The 16,304-nt window shown below is 38.9% G+C and overlaps 1 protein-coding gene across 3 annotated transcripts in view; it reads left to right on the forward strand.

Moving 5' to 3' along the window:
* txlng (taxilin gamma) overlaps positions 1-15,919 on the forward strand; it is a 92,556-nt gene extending 76,637 nt beyond the window's left edge. For all 3 annotated transcript variants that reach the window (XM_061735573.1, XM_061735581.1, XM_061735590.1), the window contains 5 exons: positions 7,327-7,446; positions 7,658-7,732; positions 7,923-8,015; positions 10,704-10,799; positions 10,993-15,919. In XM_061735573.1, the coding sequence (XP_061591557.1) occupies positions 7,327-7,446; positions 7,658-7,732; positions 7,923-8,015; positions 10,704-10,799; positions 10,993-11,256 (648 nt within the window). In that variant the 3' untranslated portion in view covers positions 11,257-15,919. The remainder of the gene's footprint in view (positions 1-7,326; positions 7,447-7,657; positions 7,733-7,922; positions 8,016-10,703; positions 10,800-10,992) is intronic.
* The last annotated feature ends 385 nt before the right edge of the window (positions 15,920-16,304 follow it).

Here is a 16,304-nt window from a genome sequence, read left to right on the forward strand (position 1 = left end):
AATACAGACATCACTTATAAAGAATTACCAAATGAAATACAAGAAATAAAGGTTGCAGTGCATTATAGTGGATTACTGAAATGCAGCAGTAAATAAAAAGGTGTTCAAACTCGAAGGGGCTAATATACTTTCTGTTCAGAACGCGTAGGCATCATAGCCGACGCGCGTTTCCTCAGTTCGTTTGATGCGTCGATGTGCATGTTCTCCTAAAGACTCTGAATGCGTATGCGACCTGCAGTTCTCGCTTTGGCCACCAGTGGTGCTGGTCCAGGTCAGTGGTCCAGGTCCAGGTCAGTGGTCCAGGTCAGTGGTCCAGGTCCAGGTCAGTGGTCCTGGTCCAGGTTAGTGGTCCAGGTTAGTGGTCCAGGTCAGTGGTCCAGGTCAGTGGTCCTGGTCCAGGTCAGTGGTCCAGGTCAGTGGTCCTGGTCCAGGTCAGTGGTCCAGGTCAGTGGTCCTGGTCCAGGTCAGTGGTCCAGGTCAGTGGTCCAGATCACAAGCAATGCAGTGCAGAGATCCGTGTTGCTGTCTTGTTTATTTATCTTTATTCCACCAGCTGGTTTATTATACTACTACCAAATATTTAAATCACTGTTCCAACTGTTGCTCTGCTTACTGCCCCCAATCGGTTACCCGTACGACCCGTTCTCCTCGCGTACTATGCGAGCAACGTTGCAGTTGGTTGTGAACGCGAATGGACGTAAACGCAGGCTCAAACTGCACATATATTTGCCTTTAAGCAACTGAGAGTTTCAGTAGCTCTGATGCATTCTGGGAGTTTGTTCCACAGGTGAGGGTGAAAAAGCTGAACGCTGCCTCACCATGTTTGGTTCTAACTCTGGTTATAGATAGAAGGTGTGATCCTGGCAACCTGATGGTTATGGTTTGTTTATAATGGACCAGGAGATCGGAGATGTACTTTGTTTGGCCCTAGACTAGGGATGTTAATAATTAATCGATTTTCGATTAATTGCCGTTATGAAATTACCCGATTAAAATTAACGATTACAATTAATCTATTTATTTATTTATTTATTTTTTTCCTTTTTAATTTCACCAGCTGGTATTACGCCCGGACCACATTTAATGCGACACAACACGCTGCCGCCGCGGCGCGCACAGAAGAAAGAGACGGCGGATATGTTTGGTTTTAGTAACATCATGCTCAGGCAATGAGTCTGCAATGGCCCAGACGGGAGACACATGTAGCTCAGTGCTTAACTTTTATTTTGAATCCACTCTATATTCTTCTGGTTCTTCTCCGATATGCTCCCCTAAAGCCTGAATTATGGTTCCGCCTTAAATCGACGCAGAGCCGCCGCCGTAGCCTACGGCGTAGGCTCTGCGTCGTTGTAACGCGAAACCATAAATCAGCCTTCACCCGGTACATACATAGGTTTCTCTAAACATCTGTCCCCGCTACAGTTTTAACTAAAAGAAAATGTTCTCCAATACAGCAGGTCTCATAATTTTATTTTGAACACTGCAGAAACTCTAACTTAAAACGTAACTAGAACTTAAAATTTGCTTGACACAAATTACACTATTATGGCTGCTGCTACTACTAATAGCCTTGAAGTGCACTTTATATTATATTCCTTGTGGTACAAAAATGTCTTTTTGTTACTTTTGTATCAAATAAATATTTGATTAAGGAATACATTAAAATGTCCTTTGTATTTTATATAAGCAAAAAAAATTATGTTTGTATCTCAGATGGGGGAAAAACGCCGCTTATCAACTAATCGATGATCGATCGATAAGGTTATCAACTATCAATTAATGAAATAATCGATAATTTGCATCCCTACCCTAGACAGTTCAGAGATTTATAAAACAACAGTAGGATTTTAAACTGTAATCTGTGACAGACAGTGTAGAGATATTGGAACTGGAGTTATATGGTCAGCTCTTTTTGTCTTAGTGAGGACTCGGGCAGCAGCCTTCTGAACTATTGCAGCTGTTAGCTATTTTGGGAGACCTGGGAGAACAGCATTACAGTTGTCCAGTCTACTGATAAACGCTTGCTGAGAAATCAGTCCTTTAATCCCCTATATTATTTAGGTGATAATAGGCTAACTTCACTACTGTCTTAATGTTTGTAGGCACTGAGGAAAGATACCTGAAAGCAGAGATGTATTTACAATGTTGAGAAGATCCGAGGCCATACAATGTGCAACACTTATAAAAAACCCTGTTGGTTGACTATTAAGGCAGCAAGTGGTGGAGTTCAGTTGGCGCATGATGTCATCCAGGTTCTTATGGTTGACTGGACAGAATTGTGTCATGGTTTCTCTCATTGGACACACTAGTATAGGAGTACTGTCTGATTTTCTGAATCTTGTTAGTAAAGAATGGGTCAAACTCATTGGGAGGTTTCTTTTTAGCAGTAATCACTTTCACCTTGGTCAGAGCAATGGTATCAATAATACTAATCATTTTACCACTGATTAGCTTAGATAATGATTAACAATCATTATCAATAAGCTTGTTAATTGAAAGTGAGTTGAGGAGGGGTGAGAAGTAAATCTTAATAAACATTTCTCTGGTATTTTCATCTATGTACAGTTTCTTAATAATCTTTGTCTGGAAGCTTCTGTTGACATTAATAAAACTCAAAGAAAACACAAGAATGGTGAGTCAGAGCAACATCTGTCACCATGACCTTGGAGGTTTTGAAGAAACCTTTGGCCATTATTAAGTCAAGACAATGTCCTTTGTTGTACCTTTTTTCCATCGCATGTTGATGTCCAAAATGATCAAGAACACAACACAGTTCCTTTGCCCCTATGTCCTCAGGGTTGTCAACATGGATGTTAATATACCCAACAACAATTACACAATCAAAATCAACACAGATGACAGACGGCAATCCAGCAAAATCATCAAAGAAGCTTGCATGGTACTTAAGTGGTCTGTAGGTATTGAGAAACAACACACAGGATGAGGATTTCCACTGAACAGCCACATATTCAGATGAAGCATAGATATCATAAGACATTTGCTTACATTGAAGGGAGTTACTAAACAGAGCAGCTACTTCTCCTTTCTCATTCTGTCTGTTTACTCATGAAGCTGTAGTTGGGAGGGGTTGTTTCTAGAAGAACTGCAGCATAATTATCCTGATTTAACCAAGTTTCCGTTAAAAACATCATATCTAGTTTGTGTTTTGTAATAAAATCTGAGGTAAAGGGAGCCAGTGTAAAGATCTCAGAACTGGAGTGCTGTGATCCACGAGTGACGTACACCCAATTCCCCCAATAACTGATCTAGTTATGAAACCTCCACCTCCCACTTATACTGAAAGAATCCTCACTGCTCAGCTTCTACCCCTAATTTCGCATATCTAAGCTTTTTCTTTTCATATGCCTCTTCCACTGAATCTTCCCAGGGAACTGTTAGCTCAGTAACAAACTATTCACTCACTAACTGACTGTAAGACTGTCTGGCCTTAACCTAGTATAAACCTTTCCCCGAAGAATAATCAGCTTTCCACCTAAATCTACCTGCATTTCCCAGTTCCTAGCAGCTTCTAAACAACCAGACACTCACCTACCTGACTTCCTTTGTATTTCTCCCCCTTACACACAAACTTAATTGTTTTATATCTCTTAACACCTGAATTTTGCTTTCATGTATTTTCAATTGCTGCAGCTAAGCTTTCAGAACCTGATTGTATCGACGGTGTACCTGCCTTGTGACAAGCTAATTTTACAGCTTGACAAGATATGTTTTAATGTTGTGGTAGCTTAACACAATGACCATGATACGCCCCCTTCTGCCCAGAGTTTTAGTTTCTGGGGGGTTTGGCTCAGGTGAACCAGTGTTGAGCAGAGCAGGTACAAAAGAAAAAATTAAGTTAGTCATGGAGCAGGTACATAGACAGGAGGATGGAGTAAGTAAGGGGCGCAAAAGCACAGTAGCCCAGGCTAAGCAGGGAATGTGGTTGAACTGGCAAGTGTGGAAAAGAGGAAGCTTCGTTGGAAAGACCTGTGGAGCATGGAGGAGAGAGTCGCATTAGATTCCTGATAGGGGCTACATACAACGTGTTACCAACCCCCCAGATCCCTAGGCTCTGGGTAAATGGACAGCCATCTTGCTCATTATGTTCAGGTACCACAAGAGTAAAATATATGTGAGGTGGCAAAATTAGCTTGTCACAAGGCTTTTATATTTGGCAACCCAACCAGGTGCTTAAACCTCCAGATGTGGGTACTGAAAACAGATGTAGGCAAAACAAAAAAACTAAAAAACTTCAGGAGGTTCTAAGAAGCAGATCATTTTTTTCACACAGGGCCATGTAGGTTTGGATTTTTATTTTCCCTTAATAATAAAAACCTTCATTTACAAACTGCATTTTGTGTTTACTTGTGTTATCTTTGTCTAATATTTAAATTAGTTTGATGATCTGAAACATTTAAGTGGGACAAACATGCAAAAAAATAAGAAATCAGGAAGGGGGCAAACACTTTTTCACACAACTGTATGTGGTAAAAAAAAAAAAAAGTGGTAGAAATAGAGATTAAAAAGCCCTGCTAGACCTTTTCATTGGCGTAATACGCCAATAAGGCCTCCTTGTCGGTCCACGTATTGTTTTTTCTTGTAATCTCAATCTTCATCAAATGTGCTGGTCAAAATTGTCTGAGATCTGTTCGCATGATTCATGTTCACCTGACATAGTTGAGTGTAATTTGGAATGCCTGATCAGCAGACACCCTTCAATATGTAGTTCCTCAAGGTTTAGCTGAGCCAAACAGCCCTCTGAAAACTATAAGGAATCCCTGCTAATGAAAAAGGTGACTGTACTGTATCTTGGTTATTTGTTATCTTGCAGAAGTAAGTAAGTAAGTAAACTTTATTTGTAGAGCGCTCTTCACAGACCATGGTCACAGAGCGCTTCACAGTTAAAATAAAAACACAGTTAAGGGATACATACAACCTACTGTAACCTCAGCCTTAATGTTTAAATTACTCATGCCATGCTGTCTTGTTGGACCACTTTGCTGTAATCTGCTTTGCTGTAAAGAGACACTAAACTAGCGACTGAAAGTTGAAAATTGTTGTTAGTATTGATCCGTGATGTGAGGTTTTTCTCTCCTTCCTGTCCTGTGTTGAGTGACAGGCAGAGGAGAGCTGGAGTGGGCGTGTTCTTTACTGAATTGGCTGTGTGCAGTGGATGCAGCTCTGATTTAAGCATAGCGGGAGCTAATTACAGTTAACAGGTAATCTGCAATGGGCTGCACTTTATAGAGTATTTCATACTTGTTTTATTGTCTGACATTAGAAAGTAAGTGGAAAAAAAATGTTGCAGTTCTGTTGTATTAAAATACTGCGCGTGTGCACATATGTCGAGGGATTAATGACTTTTCATGTAGACTTAACCTCCTTAATTTCCAATAAAAGTATCTGTCAACAGAGTGAGATACTCACAGAGACCACAGGGAAGAGGAGCACCCTTAATTAAAATGTCGTCTCAAAATGTCCTGGAAAAGTAATGGAAAATAATTTCAGGGAAAGAGTGGGAAACCTGATTAGGGAAGTGTCCCTGGAATGCCAGAAATCCATGTTAAGCCTGCTGGAAGGTGTCATGTATGGGCAGAAATATGTGCCACTAGAAACTGAATTTGAATAATTTATATTTGAATTTGAATTGCTCAACTTGAATAATTTCATCAAAAAACTGAATCTGAATCACATAATTTGAATTTGTAATGTTTAATTTGAATCATTGCATTAAAAAACTGAATCTACATTCAGTTCTCACAATTCAAATTCAGTTATTGCAATTCAATTTCAACTTTACTGTGCCAGACATCCGGGTCTTCCGGAGGAAGAGCAATCGAGTGCAGATACAAAGAACTCCTTTTCACGTAGCCCACTATAACCTATTTTCTTCCAACGATATAAACAACCAATGGGAGCTAGATATTTCGAAACCTATTGTGTTTTCTCCACTCTGTGTAAAAAGTGTAGATTTATATCTTGCCGTTTTGTAGAAAAATTTCTGCTGAGGAGTGTGTGACCAACTATACCTTTAAGCAAAACATTAATTATTACTTTATTTGCTGGATATGGGATTTGGCCAAGAAAGTCAGAGAAAACTCAGGGATGTTCCCCTTGCACTGAGGGTGGGAACTCAATATTTTGATTCAATACATGTCATATTACAGGGGTCCTGATTCAATATATATATATATATATATATATATATATATATATATATATATATATATATATATATATATATATATATATATATATATATATACTAATATTTACAGATAGGGCTGAGCAAAATATCACTATTACACCAATATTTTGATATGAGAATAGATATTGGCTGTGATGGATATCTTAATAGTGTTGTCTTTTCCTGGATTTAAATGCTGTATCATAGTAAAGGAATGCAATTTTCTGAACTTAGCAAACGGTTTTCGCTGAAAATTTCCTCAATCAGTTCAGTCATTCTAGCTTCTGTGGTCGACTTAACCTTAAAAAGCAGAGGTGTCAAGTAACAAAGTACAAATACTCCGTTACCTTACTTAAGAAGAAATTTTGGTTATCTATACTGGAGTAATTATTTTTCAGACGACTTTTTACTTTTACTCCTTACTTGCAGTTCAAATTCAAATATAAATTATTCAAATTCAGTTTCTAGTGGCACATATTTCTGCCCATAGTCATGGAACTAACTAAATGAAATACTGGTGAAAGGAAGTTCCTGCCTAAAGACCCCAACGATGTGTCAGTTATTGCTGCTCGAAGGCTTATATTGTCAAGTTTTGCCTAGGTCTTATTGAGTGCTTATCCTTCTTTGGAGCGCAAGTTCTTGTGTTTATTCTTACTAAAACAAAAAACAATGTGTCATGTTTAATGTTTCTAAAAAAATACATTGGTCTGTTGTTAAACCATTCAAGGTTTTTCAGCTGTTTTCATTGCAGGACAATCTGCCATTTTATTTTATTTAAAAAAAAAAATGTGAGCTTCTGTCTCAAATGAAAGGACACCCTCTCCATAACATGGATTCCATTGAGTATGTCCAAATCTCAGACAGGCCGTCATTTGGAGGCTGGTTTGTACCATTTCTTAGTATTTTTTTTTATAGGCAATGGGTACTTTTTTACATGGAATTACTTGGTCTCCATCCATCCATCCATCCATCCATCCATCCATCCATCCATCCATCCATCCATCCATCCATCCATCCATCCATCCATCCATCCATCCATCCATCCATCCATCCATCCATCCTCGAAGCAAAATGCAAAGCAAAGGTGTCATTGTCAGGCTATGTGTTTTTGAGTCATTAAAAAAATGTTCCTCTTGCAGCACATTGATAAAGTGTTCAAGCACAAGGAACTGCAGCAGCAGCTGATGGATGCCAAGCTGCAGAGAATTACTGAAATGATGAAAGAAGTTGAGGAGAAGCAGCAGCGAGAGAGGGAGTTTGTAAGTTTATCTTCTTTGCTTGATCTTTTTATGGATGTAGTATAGTTTTCCTTGTGCCATCAAAGGATGGCTACGTATCAGCCTAATTTACTACAGTACCCAGTAAACTAGAAAAGGTAAAATCGTTGGAAGAGTGTTGCGTACTATTAATAATGGTCAAAGTGCCTGACCTTGAAAGAGCTTAAGAAGTGTCTGTCTTTTCATGCTTAAGCTGCTAAAGGATGCCACAGAGTCTAGACGCAAATGTGAGATGATGAAAGAGCAAGAAACACAGCTCAAACAGCAAGTAAGTACACAAATACTATGTGTTTCTTGGTTATGTTTTGCATTCTTCTGAAGCACATTTGAATGATAAGTAATAGAATGTATTTTATTGATATGATAGTCATTGCTACTGTAGTTTTTGCCCAAAGCGTGCCGTTGTCATCGATTCACATGTAAAGTTTGAAAGTGGCTTTTCTCTGCTCCCATCTCAGCTTTCTCTGTATATGGACAAGTTTGAGGAGTTTCAAAGCACTTTGGCCAAAAGCAATGAAGTCTTCTCAACCTTCAGACAAGAAATGGAGAAGGTGAGGGCAAGAGAGACACTCAATTATTGACTGACTGGCTTTTCATCTCTGTCTTTATAATTTCACTAAGGGCTGGGGAGTTGGACAAAGGTATTAGATATTCTTTTGACAATGGCAACCAAGACAAACCACCTTGGGCCCATGAGCAAGGCCCTTAACCCTAATTGGGGCTCAAATGGTGTGTGTGTTCTCTCCGATGTAAGTCGCTTTGGATAAAAGCATCTGCTATATGACAGTAGTAGTGGTTTTAATTAAGTACAACCCTTCTCCCATTCTTACTGTGGAGCTGCAAGCACACCAGGGGCCTCATGTCCAAAGAGTGCGGCGCTCAAAAAACGTGGGTACGCCACTTTCCACGCTCACGGCCGGATGTTCAAAAAGTAACTTGAACGTAGAAAGTTGCAGTCTTTCACCCAAGGCTGGTGTACGCACTTTTCTGAGGTTTTGTCCGTTGGCGACACTCACTGGTGATGCAGTGAAGTGCAGAATATGAGGAAACGTGACGTCAACAATAAGTTCAGGACCACAGGAAGGACACGACAGTCCCCACATCACCAGATAAGATACACAAGAGTGGAGCTGCAACAATCTCACAATCAACCACATGATCTGAACAAAACAACTAAAGGAGCTCAACGATGGAACCTGCAAATCCTGATGGAGCTTTGGCTCCGTTAGAGGAACCTGCTGATGATCAGATCATACCGACCTGCTGGTCCAGGACTAAGACTGGACCATCAGCTGGTTTAGTCTGGATCTGCTGGTCCAGGACTAAGACTGGACCATCAGCTGGTTTAGTCTGGACCTGCTGGTCCAGGAGTAAGACTGGACCATCAGCTGGTTTAGTCTGGACCTGCTGGTCCAGGACTAAGACTGGACCATCAGCTGGTTTAGTCTGGACCTGCTGGTCCAGGACTAAGACTGGACCATCAGCTGGTTTAGTCTGGATCTGCTGGTCCAGGACTAAGACTGGACCATCAGCTGGTTTAGTCTGGATCTGCTGGTCCAGGACTAAGACTGGACCATCAGCTGGTTTAGTCTGGATCTGCTGGTCCAGGACTAAGACTGGACCATCAGCTGGTTTACTCTGGACCTGCTGGTCCAGGACTAAGACTGGACCATCAGCTGGTTTAGTGTGGATCTGCTGGTCCAGGACTAAGACTGGACCATCAGCTGGTTTAGTCTGGACCTGCTGGTCCAGGACTAAGACTGGACCATCAGCTGGTTTAGTCTGGATCTGCTGGTCCAGGACTAAGACTGGACCCTCAGCTGGTTTAGTCTGGACCTGCTGGTCCAGGACTAAGACTGGACCATCAGCTGGTTTAGTGTGGATCTGCTGGTCCAGGACTAAGACTGGACCATCAGCTGGTTTAGTGTGGATCTGCTGGTCCAGGACTAAGACTGGACCATCAGCTGGTTTAGTCTGGATCTGCTGGTCCAGGACTAAGACTGGACCATCAGCTGGTTTAGTCTGGATCTGCTGGTCCAGGACTAAGACTGGACCATCAGCTGGTTTAGTCTGGATCTGCTGGTCCAGGACTAAGACTGGACCATCAGCTGGTTTAGTCTGGATCTGCTGGTCCAGGACTAAGACTGGACCATCAGCTGGTTTAGTCTGGATCTGCTGGTCCAGGACTAAGACTGGACCATCAGCTGGTTCAGGTACCAAGAGGATCTTCTGGATCTCTGTCCTGAACTGGACCAGCTGCTCCGGTTCAGACCAACATGATCTTTCAGCTGGAGCTGCTACAGGTCGGACATCTCTGTCACCATGACGACCGTATGGGACGATTACTGGAGATAAAAGCCAGATTCTAAAACATCCCATAACTGTGTCTGGACAGAAAAACATTTAAATACATTTTGCAGCGAAAAACCGGTTCTGTAAAGTTGTCTATTAAAATAAAACTAAGATGTCACGGAAAGGTTGGTTGGTACAAACGGATGTGACTCAGAAATGAATGAATAAAAATGTTATTGAATGTTTAGGCAACTTTCAGAGTCTGATATTAGTCGGCTGCAGGTGCTGCAGGTCCAGAAAGTGTTTCTCCGGTGATGGACCGGGATCTAGACCGGTTTCTCCTCCTGCGGATGCAACACTCCGAGTTAAAGCAACTTTGTTCTTTATTTCTCACGTTTGCACCTCAATAATCACGTTGGCACAACTTGTCTTTATTTCTGTGGAGGAGTGGAGGAATCAGATTGTGATGCTTCATGTTTTAAATATTCTCAATTTCACGTTGATTGTGGTGTTCAAAGAAATGTGCGTGGATTGGGGCGTATGCACAGTTTTGAACATCAAGAATTCCATGCATGGATTCATGTTGAAATCCATGCACTCTTTGTACATCAGGCCCCTTGTGTGGATTTGCTAAAACCATTGTCACTTAATTTAAAAGGCATTTCCTCACAGAGTCTGACAGTCTTTGAAGAGAATTGCCAGAACAGTCCTGCAAGTGTGAGGACATTTGGATCTCCAGTCCCATGTCTCTGTCTACTCCACTCAGTTTGAATGTGCTCATTTCCTCCAGTGTTCCTTCGGATTACTGCATGTGTGATCTTTATAGTGAAATCAAACCACAGTCATTAACCGTTGCTGTCAACAACGTAATGGTTAGAATACCTCTTAGTTGACTTTTCAGCTTTATGGATAGTATTAATAGCAAATATATCTACATTTTTCTTTAGATGACTAAGAAGATCAAGAAGCTGGAGAAGGAAACCACGCAGTGGAGGACCAAATGGGAGAGTAATAACCAGGCCCTGCTACAGATGGCAGAGGAGGTGAACTTCATTATCTGATCTCCTCCGTCGTGTTTTATTGCTGTTGTTGCAGAAAGGAAAAATGAATACATTAAAATAATAGATGTGGGAGGCCTTGTTTTTAAATCTTCATTCAAGTACTACTGGCTAGCTTTTCCACAGTTCTCAGTCTTGAGGAAATGCGACCCTGCTAAAGCATTATATTGTGTTGTAGAAAACTCTGCGTGACGGCCACTTCAAGGCTTTGCAAGGGAAGCTGGAGCTGCTGGAGCGGCTATGCAGAGCTCTACAGAAAGAGAGGAACGACCTCAACAACCAACTCAGTCTCCTTCAGGAGCGGGGAAACAAAGGGATTATGTCATCTCCTGAAGCTCAAGAGCAGGACCCTTCAGCTGTGGAGAAGGAGGAAGTGGAGGAAGAACAAAAAGATGAGGATTTGAGACAGGCTGAGAAGCTGGAGACTGGCTGCATACAGTAAGTTCTCTGCCTGAAATGGAGCCCACACTGAGAAAACCTGCTGCTGCAGCAACATGCCAGCCTGCGGAAACACCAGCTACATCGTAGCATTGATGGAGGTGGAGAACGTGTGTGATGGGAGGCCACAATACAGTTCTGGCATAGTTAAAAAAAAAAAAAAAACTATATTGAAAAGAAATAATCAATGGAGATGAATATTTGCTATTCTTTTTTAATTCCAGGTTGTTTTTTTTTTGTTCAACAGAAAGTCGACCCATATCTTTTTGTATGTTAATGTCTCAATAAGATGATTTTAAATAAAGATAACATTCTAAAACTTCCCATATTTACATTGGTTGTAATAGTCAGGTTTTTAGCAAGTACGTATTACTCCCTGTTTTCTGATGTAACGATTTTCACAGCATGCTTTCTTAATGCGATCACTGCCTACTTTGTTACATATCTCTTGGTGAATTCAGAAGTGGGTAAAACACATATATGTCGTCACTTTGTTGACAAGGCAGGATTAATTCTTCTGTGATCTCAAAAACTGAAAGAGAAAATGCACTGGGGTGGATTGGGTGTAATTGTGCAGAATTGGAGATTCGGACAGTCAAGGTGTTTGATTTATTATTATTCCCCCCATCAAAACTAAGATGTGGTGCATTTTGTTTGTTTTGTTTTTTTTCTTCTAAATCTTGATTGAAGTTGGGTAGCGTTGACATCTTGTGGGACAGGTAGTGTGCTTATTATTATTTTTTTTTTAAATTAGGGGTCTGAGTAGTGAGGCTGCTGGAACCCAATACATAACAAATTCTCATGGAATTTATCATTTATCTAATGCTGATTCTGATTTAATAGTTAAAAGGATTTTGACCAATATGTTTCAAAGTTGCATACTACTAAATTTGTAGGTGTGGTCAAAAGTTACGTTTGGTCTCGTGTTTTGTGATACAACGATCCAAACTTGTCAAAATTTGGCACTGAAGATCAGTAATTATTTTGATCAGTAAGAGATTCTTTGGAGGCACACAAAATGTATTGAAATTTCATCAATTGTGGCCATTACATGTATGTCAATAGAAAATGCATGAGATAAAAATCAGAAATTTGGAATACCCATATGATGCTCCAGTTTTAAGCAATACATAAAGTGAACATTGACTGACTTTTCAAAATGGCTACGTATCAGCCTGTCAAATTTCGGAAAACAATTATTGCAAATGTGAAAGATTGATGTTCATGAAACTCATTGGCATTTAGAAAGAATGATCCATATTTGAAACAAATTTTACCAACACAAACAAATTTTACCAGTATGCTACAAAGGTTTACCTTTTGTCTAATGTGAAGAACCATGTAGACTTGGACGAATGTTTTTTCAGGTTTCATTCCTTTGAAGCTCTCAAATCGTTAACATACAGTAATACTATTTCTGGCATAAGCACTGTCCCACCATGAGGGAAAAAACTAAGTGAAAGTAAAAGAAACTAGTCCTTTCATCCGATATTCACATGGCATTACACAAATTCTCAAATCTACAAACAATGATGATGATAAATTGTTAAAATAATTTTTATTCAAACAATTTAGAAGTTACATGCTAATGGAATTTGTGCCTGCAACACTTTTTGGGATGCATCTTGTAACAGAAATTATTAAAAATTAACAAAATGGGGTTATGACAATCTGTATATGATTCTTTGGAAGCACATCCAGTTTTGTAAAATTGTATCCTTTAGTGTTCATCAGATTAGCCTGTTAGATCAAAACTAGTCATAAACAAATCTTTACAGTCTGTCTGCAGTGAGCAGTTAGTTCTTTCTTTTGTTCAGTGACACCTTATGAAGGTAAATTGTTTCTTTACCTTCTCCCACCTGTTAGGTGTGCCAGCCTCAGGTAGCATATTAAACATATGTCCAGAAAGCTTGAGAGTGTCATATAAATCACAACTAATAAAACGTGTGGTGGGACTCGTGGCTGCTACAGTGAGTTGAGTTCTATAAGTCGTTTTGTTTTCTTTGTGCTTTTCCTGCAAAAAGAGATGCTAGAAATTTTAGAGTTGATTTGAATTTTTGTTTTAACGTCAGTATTTGGTAGTTGACAAGAAAAAGTAACTTAAAAGTTGAACTTGTTCAGTTGGATCAGGTGCTCTTTATAATTTACTCTGAGCATATGCATAGCTTTTTGCTTTTTTATTTTTTAATTCCCTAACAATAATTCCAATATCTTACTAGGTTAGAAAACAATTTAAATTGTGTTCTTTCTTATTCACACCCCAATGAAAAGGGTGCATTTTGTGTAACAATTAGATACACAAATGTATTTCATGAGAAAGGATATTTGTTGTCCTCTTCAGTCTTCTTTGTCAAGCTTCTCCCCATCCGATTTAACACAGGTAAATTAATGTCAATTTTAAAAGAGAACTCAGGGTTATGTTTTATATAAAAACCTTTTTTTTCCAGCAGTGTTGGTTGAGCAACTAGCATTGAAATCGTAAAGATTAGAACCTTTAACTTTGACTTGAGAATTTTCCTTGCCATCTCAATGTTTTTTTTTTTGTTTTTGTTTTTGTTTTCATAACAACATGGTTTGAAGTTGTTTGAAACAATTCTACCATCACTGTTGTCTGGGGGACATTGTGACATTAAGTCATTATCATTATGCTTCCACATAATGAATTAATAACTGGTAACTCCCAGCTTTAAATAATAATGTAAGATATACAAAAATAAATACATTTAAAATTTTAGCGACAGTACAGTAGGAACAGTGAAATGGATGATAAAGTGAAGTTCAGTGCAAGGCTCAGTCCTCAATTGCACTTTCAGACTATGTGTAGGGCTAAAAACCGATTGAATAGCTCTGTTGGAAAAAGCAGATTTTCAGTCTGGTGGTCTTGGCTTTTTTTGTTTTTGTAGAATGATGCATCCGAAGACAGTTCAACACCAAGACAAAAATGTAAACAGCTGAAAGTGTAATGATGTCGGTTAAGAAAAAGATTTTCATGTCCATATTTTGAGCTCAGCAGGTACAAAAAATACAAATAATGATGGGATGTCATTTATAAAATACTTAAGACATTTTAAATGTGTTATGTTTTCTAATTAATAACATGTTTATCATAAATTCACATTAGTAACTATAACATAAGGAAAAGTTGTGTATTTGAAAACTCGATGTATACATGATATGTTGAATGTAAGAAATAAGGTGAAATCAAGTTCTACATTTTGCTGAACATTATGCTGTAGCAGTAATGATAGTTTCTACATTATTTTGAGTTGTAAAGATTAAATCCACTTAAGTCATAGTTCATATACTTGCATCATGGCACATTTTCTGGTAATTTTTTTTTCTTTTGGTGCACCTTTGTCAAGTCTGTAACCTGGTTCGCTCCAATAGCTCCGAATGCAACTACTTTTATAGAATGCATCCCTTATCTTGAATAGAGCACCAACTTGATGATTGTACTGCAAGGGACTGATGATGATTACTATTTATATCTGATTGAGAACCAAATATAAAAATAAGATGTAATCAGAAGACTAAAAAAAGATTTATCTGTTGGACAACAGTGAATGTGTGAAATGACATGCCATATGATTTTAATGAGACTAGCCTTTTAAAATGGCTCTTCACATGATGTGCCAATGTAAAACTGGATGATAGAGGAGGAGTATATAGTTTTTTTTATGATTAAGTCATGAAAAAGTCAGCACAATCCTTTTCCTCGTTCTCTTTTCCCAGACTGACACTTGATAAGGTCAGAAGCTACCTCTACCGGCGAGACTGTGAAAGGGAGGGCATGAGTGCTAGAGCTTTGGAGTGCTTTATTTTTTTTACTAAAAACAAAAAAGGTATCCACCTGCTTAACTGTTTAATGGTAATATAGTAATGTCTTGCTCTTGAATAAATATTTTGTAGGATTTGCAAAAACTGGATAATTCTCCTGTCTTGCATTTTCCTCTCCAGTGCAAGAAAAAGAGTGAAAAGGACTGATCTGTATATGCAGCGTGTCAGTGTTTGAGCCAATCATCTTGGAGGAAAACGTGTTTTTCACAAAATGTAAACGTTGATATATTTTTCTATATTTAATTTCCAAAAGCTTTAATGTAGTTTCTGATTACACAAAATACTGCCATTTGAGAGAAAAAAAAAACATGCATATTTGATAAGACAACCAAAGTCCCTAAATGTATGTACCTTATGAAACAGTAGAGCATCTTTTTAAAATTTGAGACAGTTTAACATAATATAACATAGGCCACAAGTGCTCAACATTATGTGGAGGGATCAGATAATCATATAATATTGTGCATGTTTCAGGGAAGTCTATCTTGGGAATTGCTGCCCATATGCTCCCAAAACCTAGTTATTTTCTTTTTCATGAGACTAGAGTCTTATGTGTACATAATTTACAGCAACCACATAAAGAAAATGTTACATTTTATCTAATTTTCCAATGCCCTTTCTCATCAAAAAAACAAACAAAAAAAACCACATACAATAGAACCAAATTATAAAGAAAACATCTTAACCTTGACCAAAGTATGGTGTAAGCATGGTAATACCAAACCCAACCTCTTTGCAAACTTGGAAAACTGATTTTTGGAAGTGAAATACTACGAAACTGTATGTAAACTTATGACCTTGTAGAAAGTAATATAAAATTCTCTAGGAAATTCCCTCTCTCATTATTGTTGCATTTAGCAAAATTAAATAATTTCAGTAGTGAGACAAAAAATAGTATTTGTCTTTTTGCATTGTATGTAAATGTCTGGTTTCAACTGTGTTTTTTTACTGTTATTTTTTAACAGTGCGCACACAGTTGCACCGGTCAGTGGTTCACCAGTCGGAGCGCTTTTTGGATGTTGTTTTGTGTACATGTGTTTGTTTTGTGCACATTTTGCCGAGCGAATATCACTTTCAGCCGGCATGATATCCTGAGGATCGGATTATTTTCCGAAGGGAAAGTAACACATGAATTTCTCAGCTCACACACGATCCCGGTGGACGTAGCGACGAGCCCCGGCTCTCCGTGGATTATCATCCCGGCGGGGAGGGGGC

Source organism: Cololabis saira, chromosome 2, assembly GCF_033807715.1.
Source record: "Cololabis saira isolate AMF1-May2022 chromosome 2, fColSai1.1, whole genome shotgun sequence".
Classification (NCBI taxonomy): Eukaryota; Metazoa; Chordata; class Actinopteri; order Beloniformes; family Belonidae; genus Cololabis; species Cololabis saira.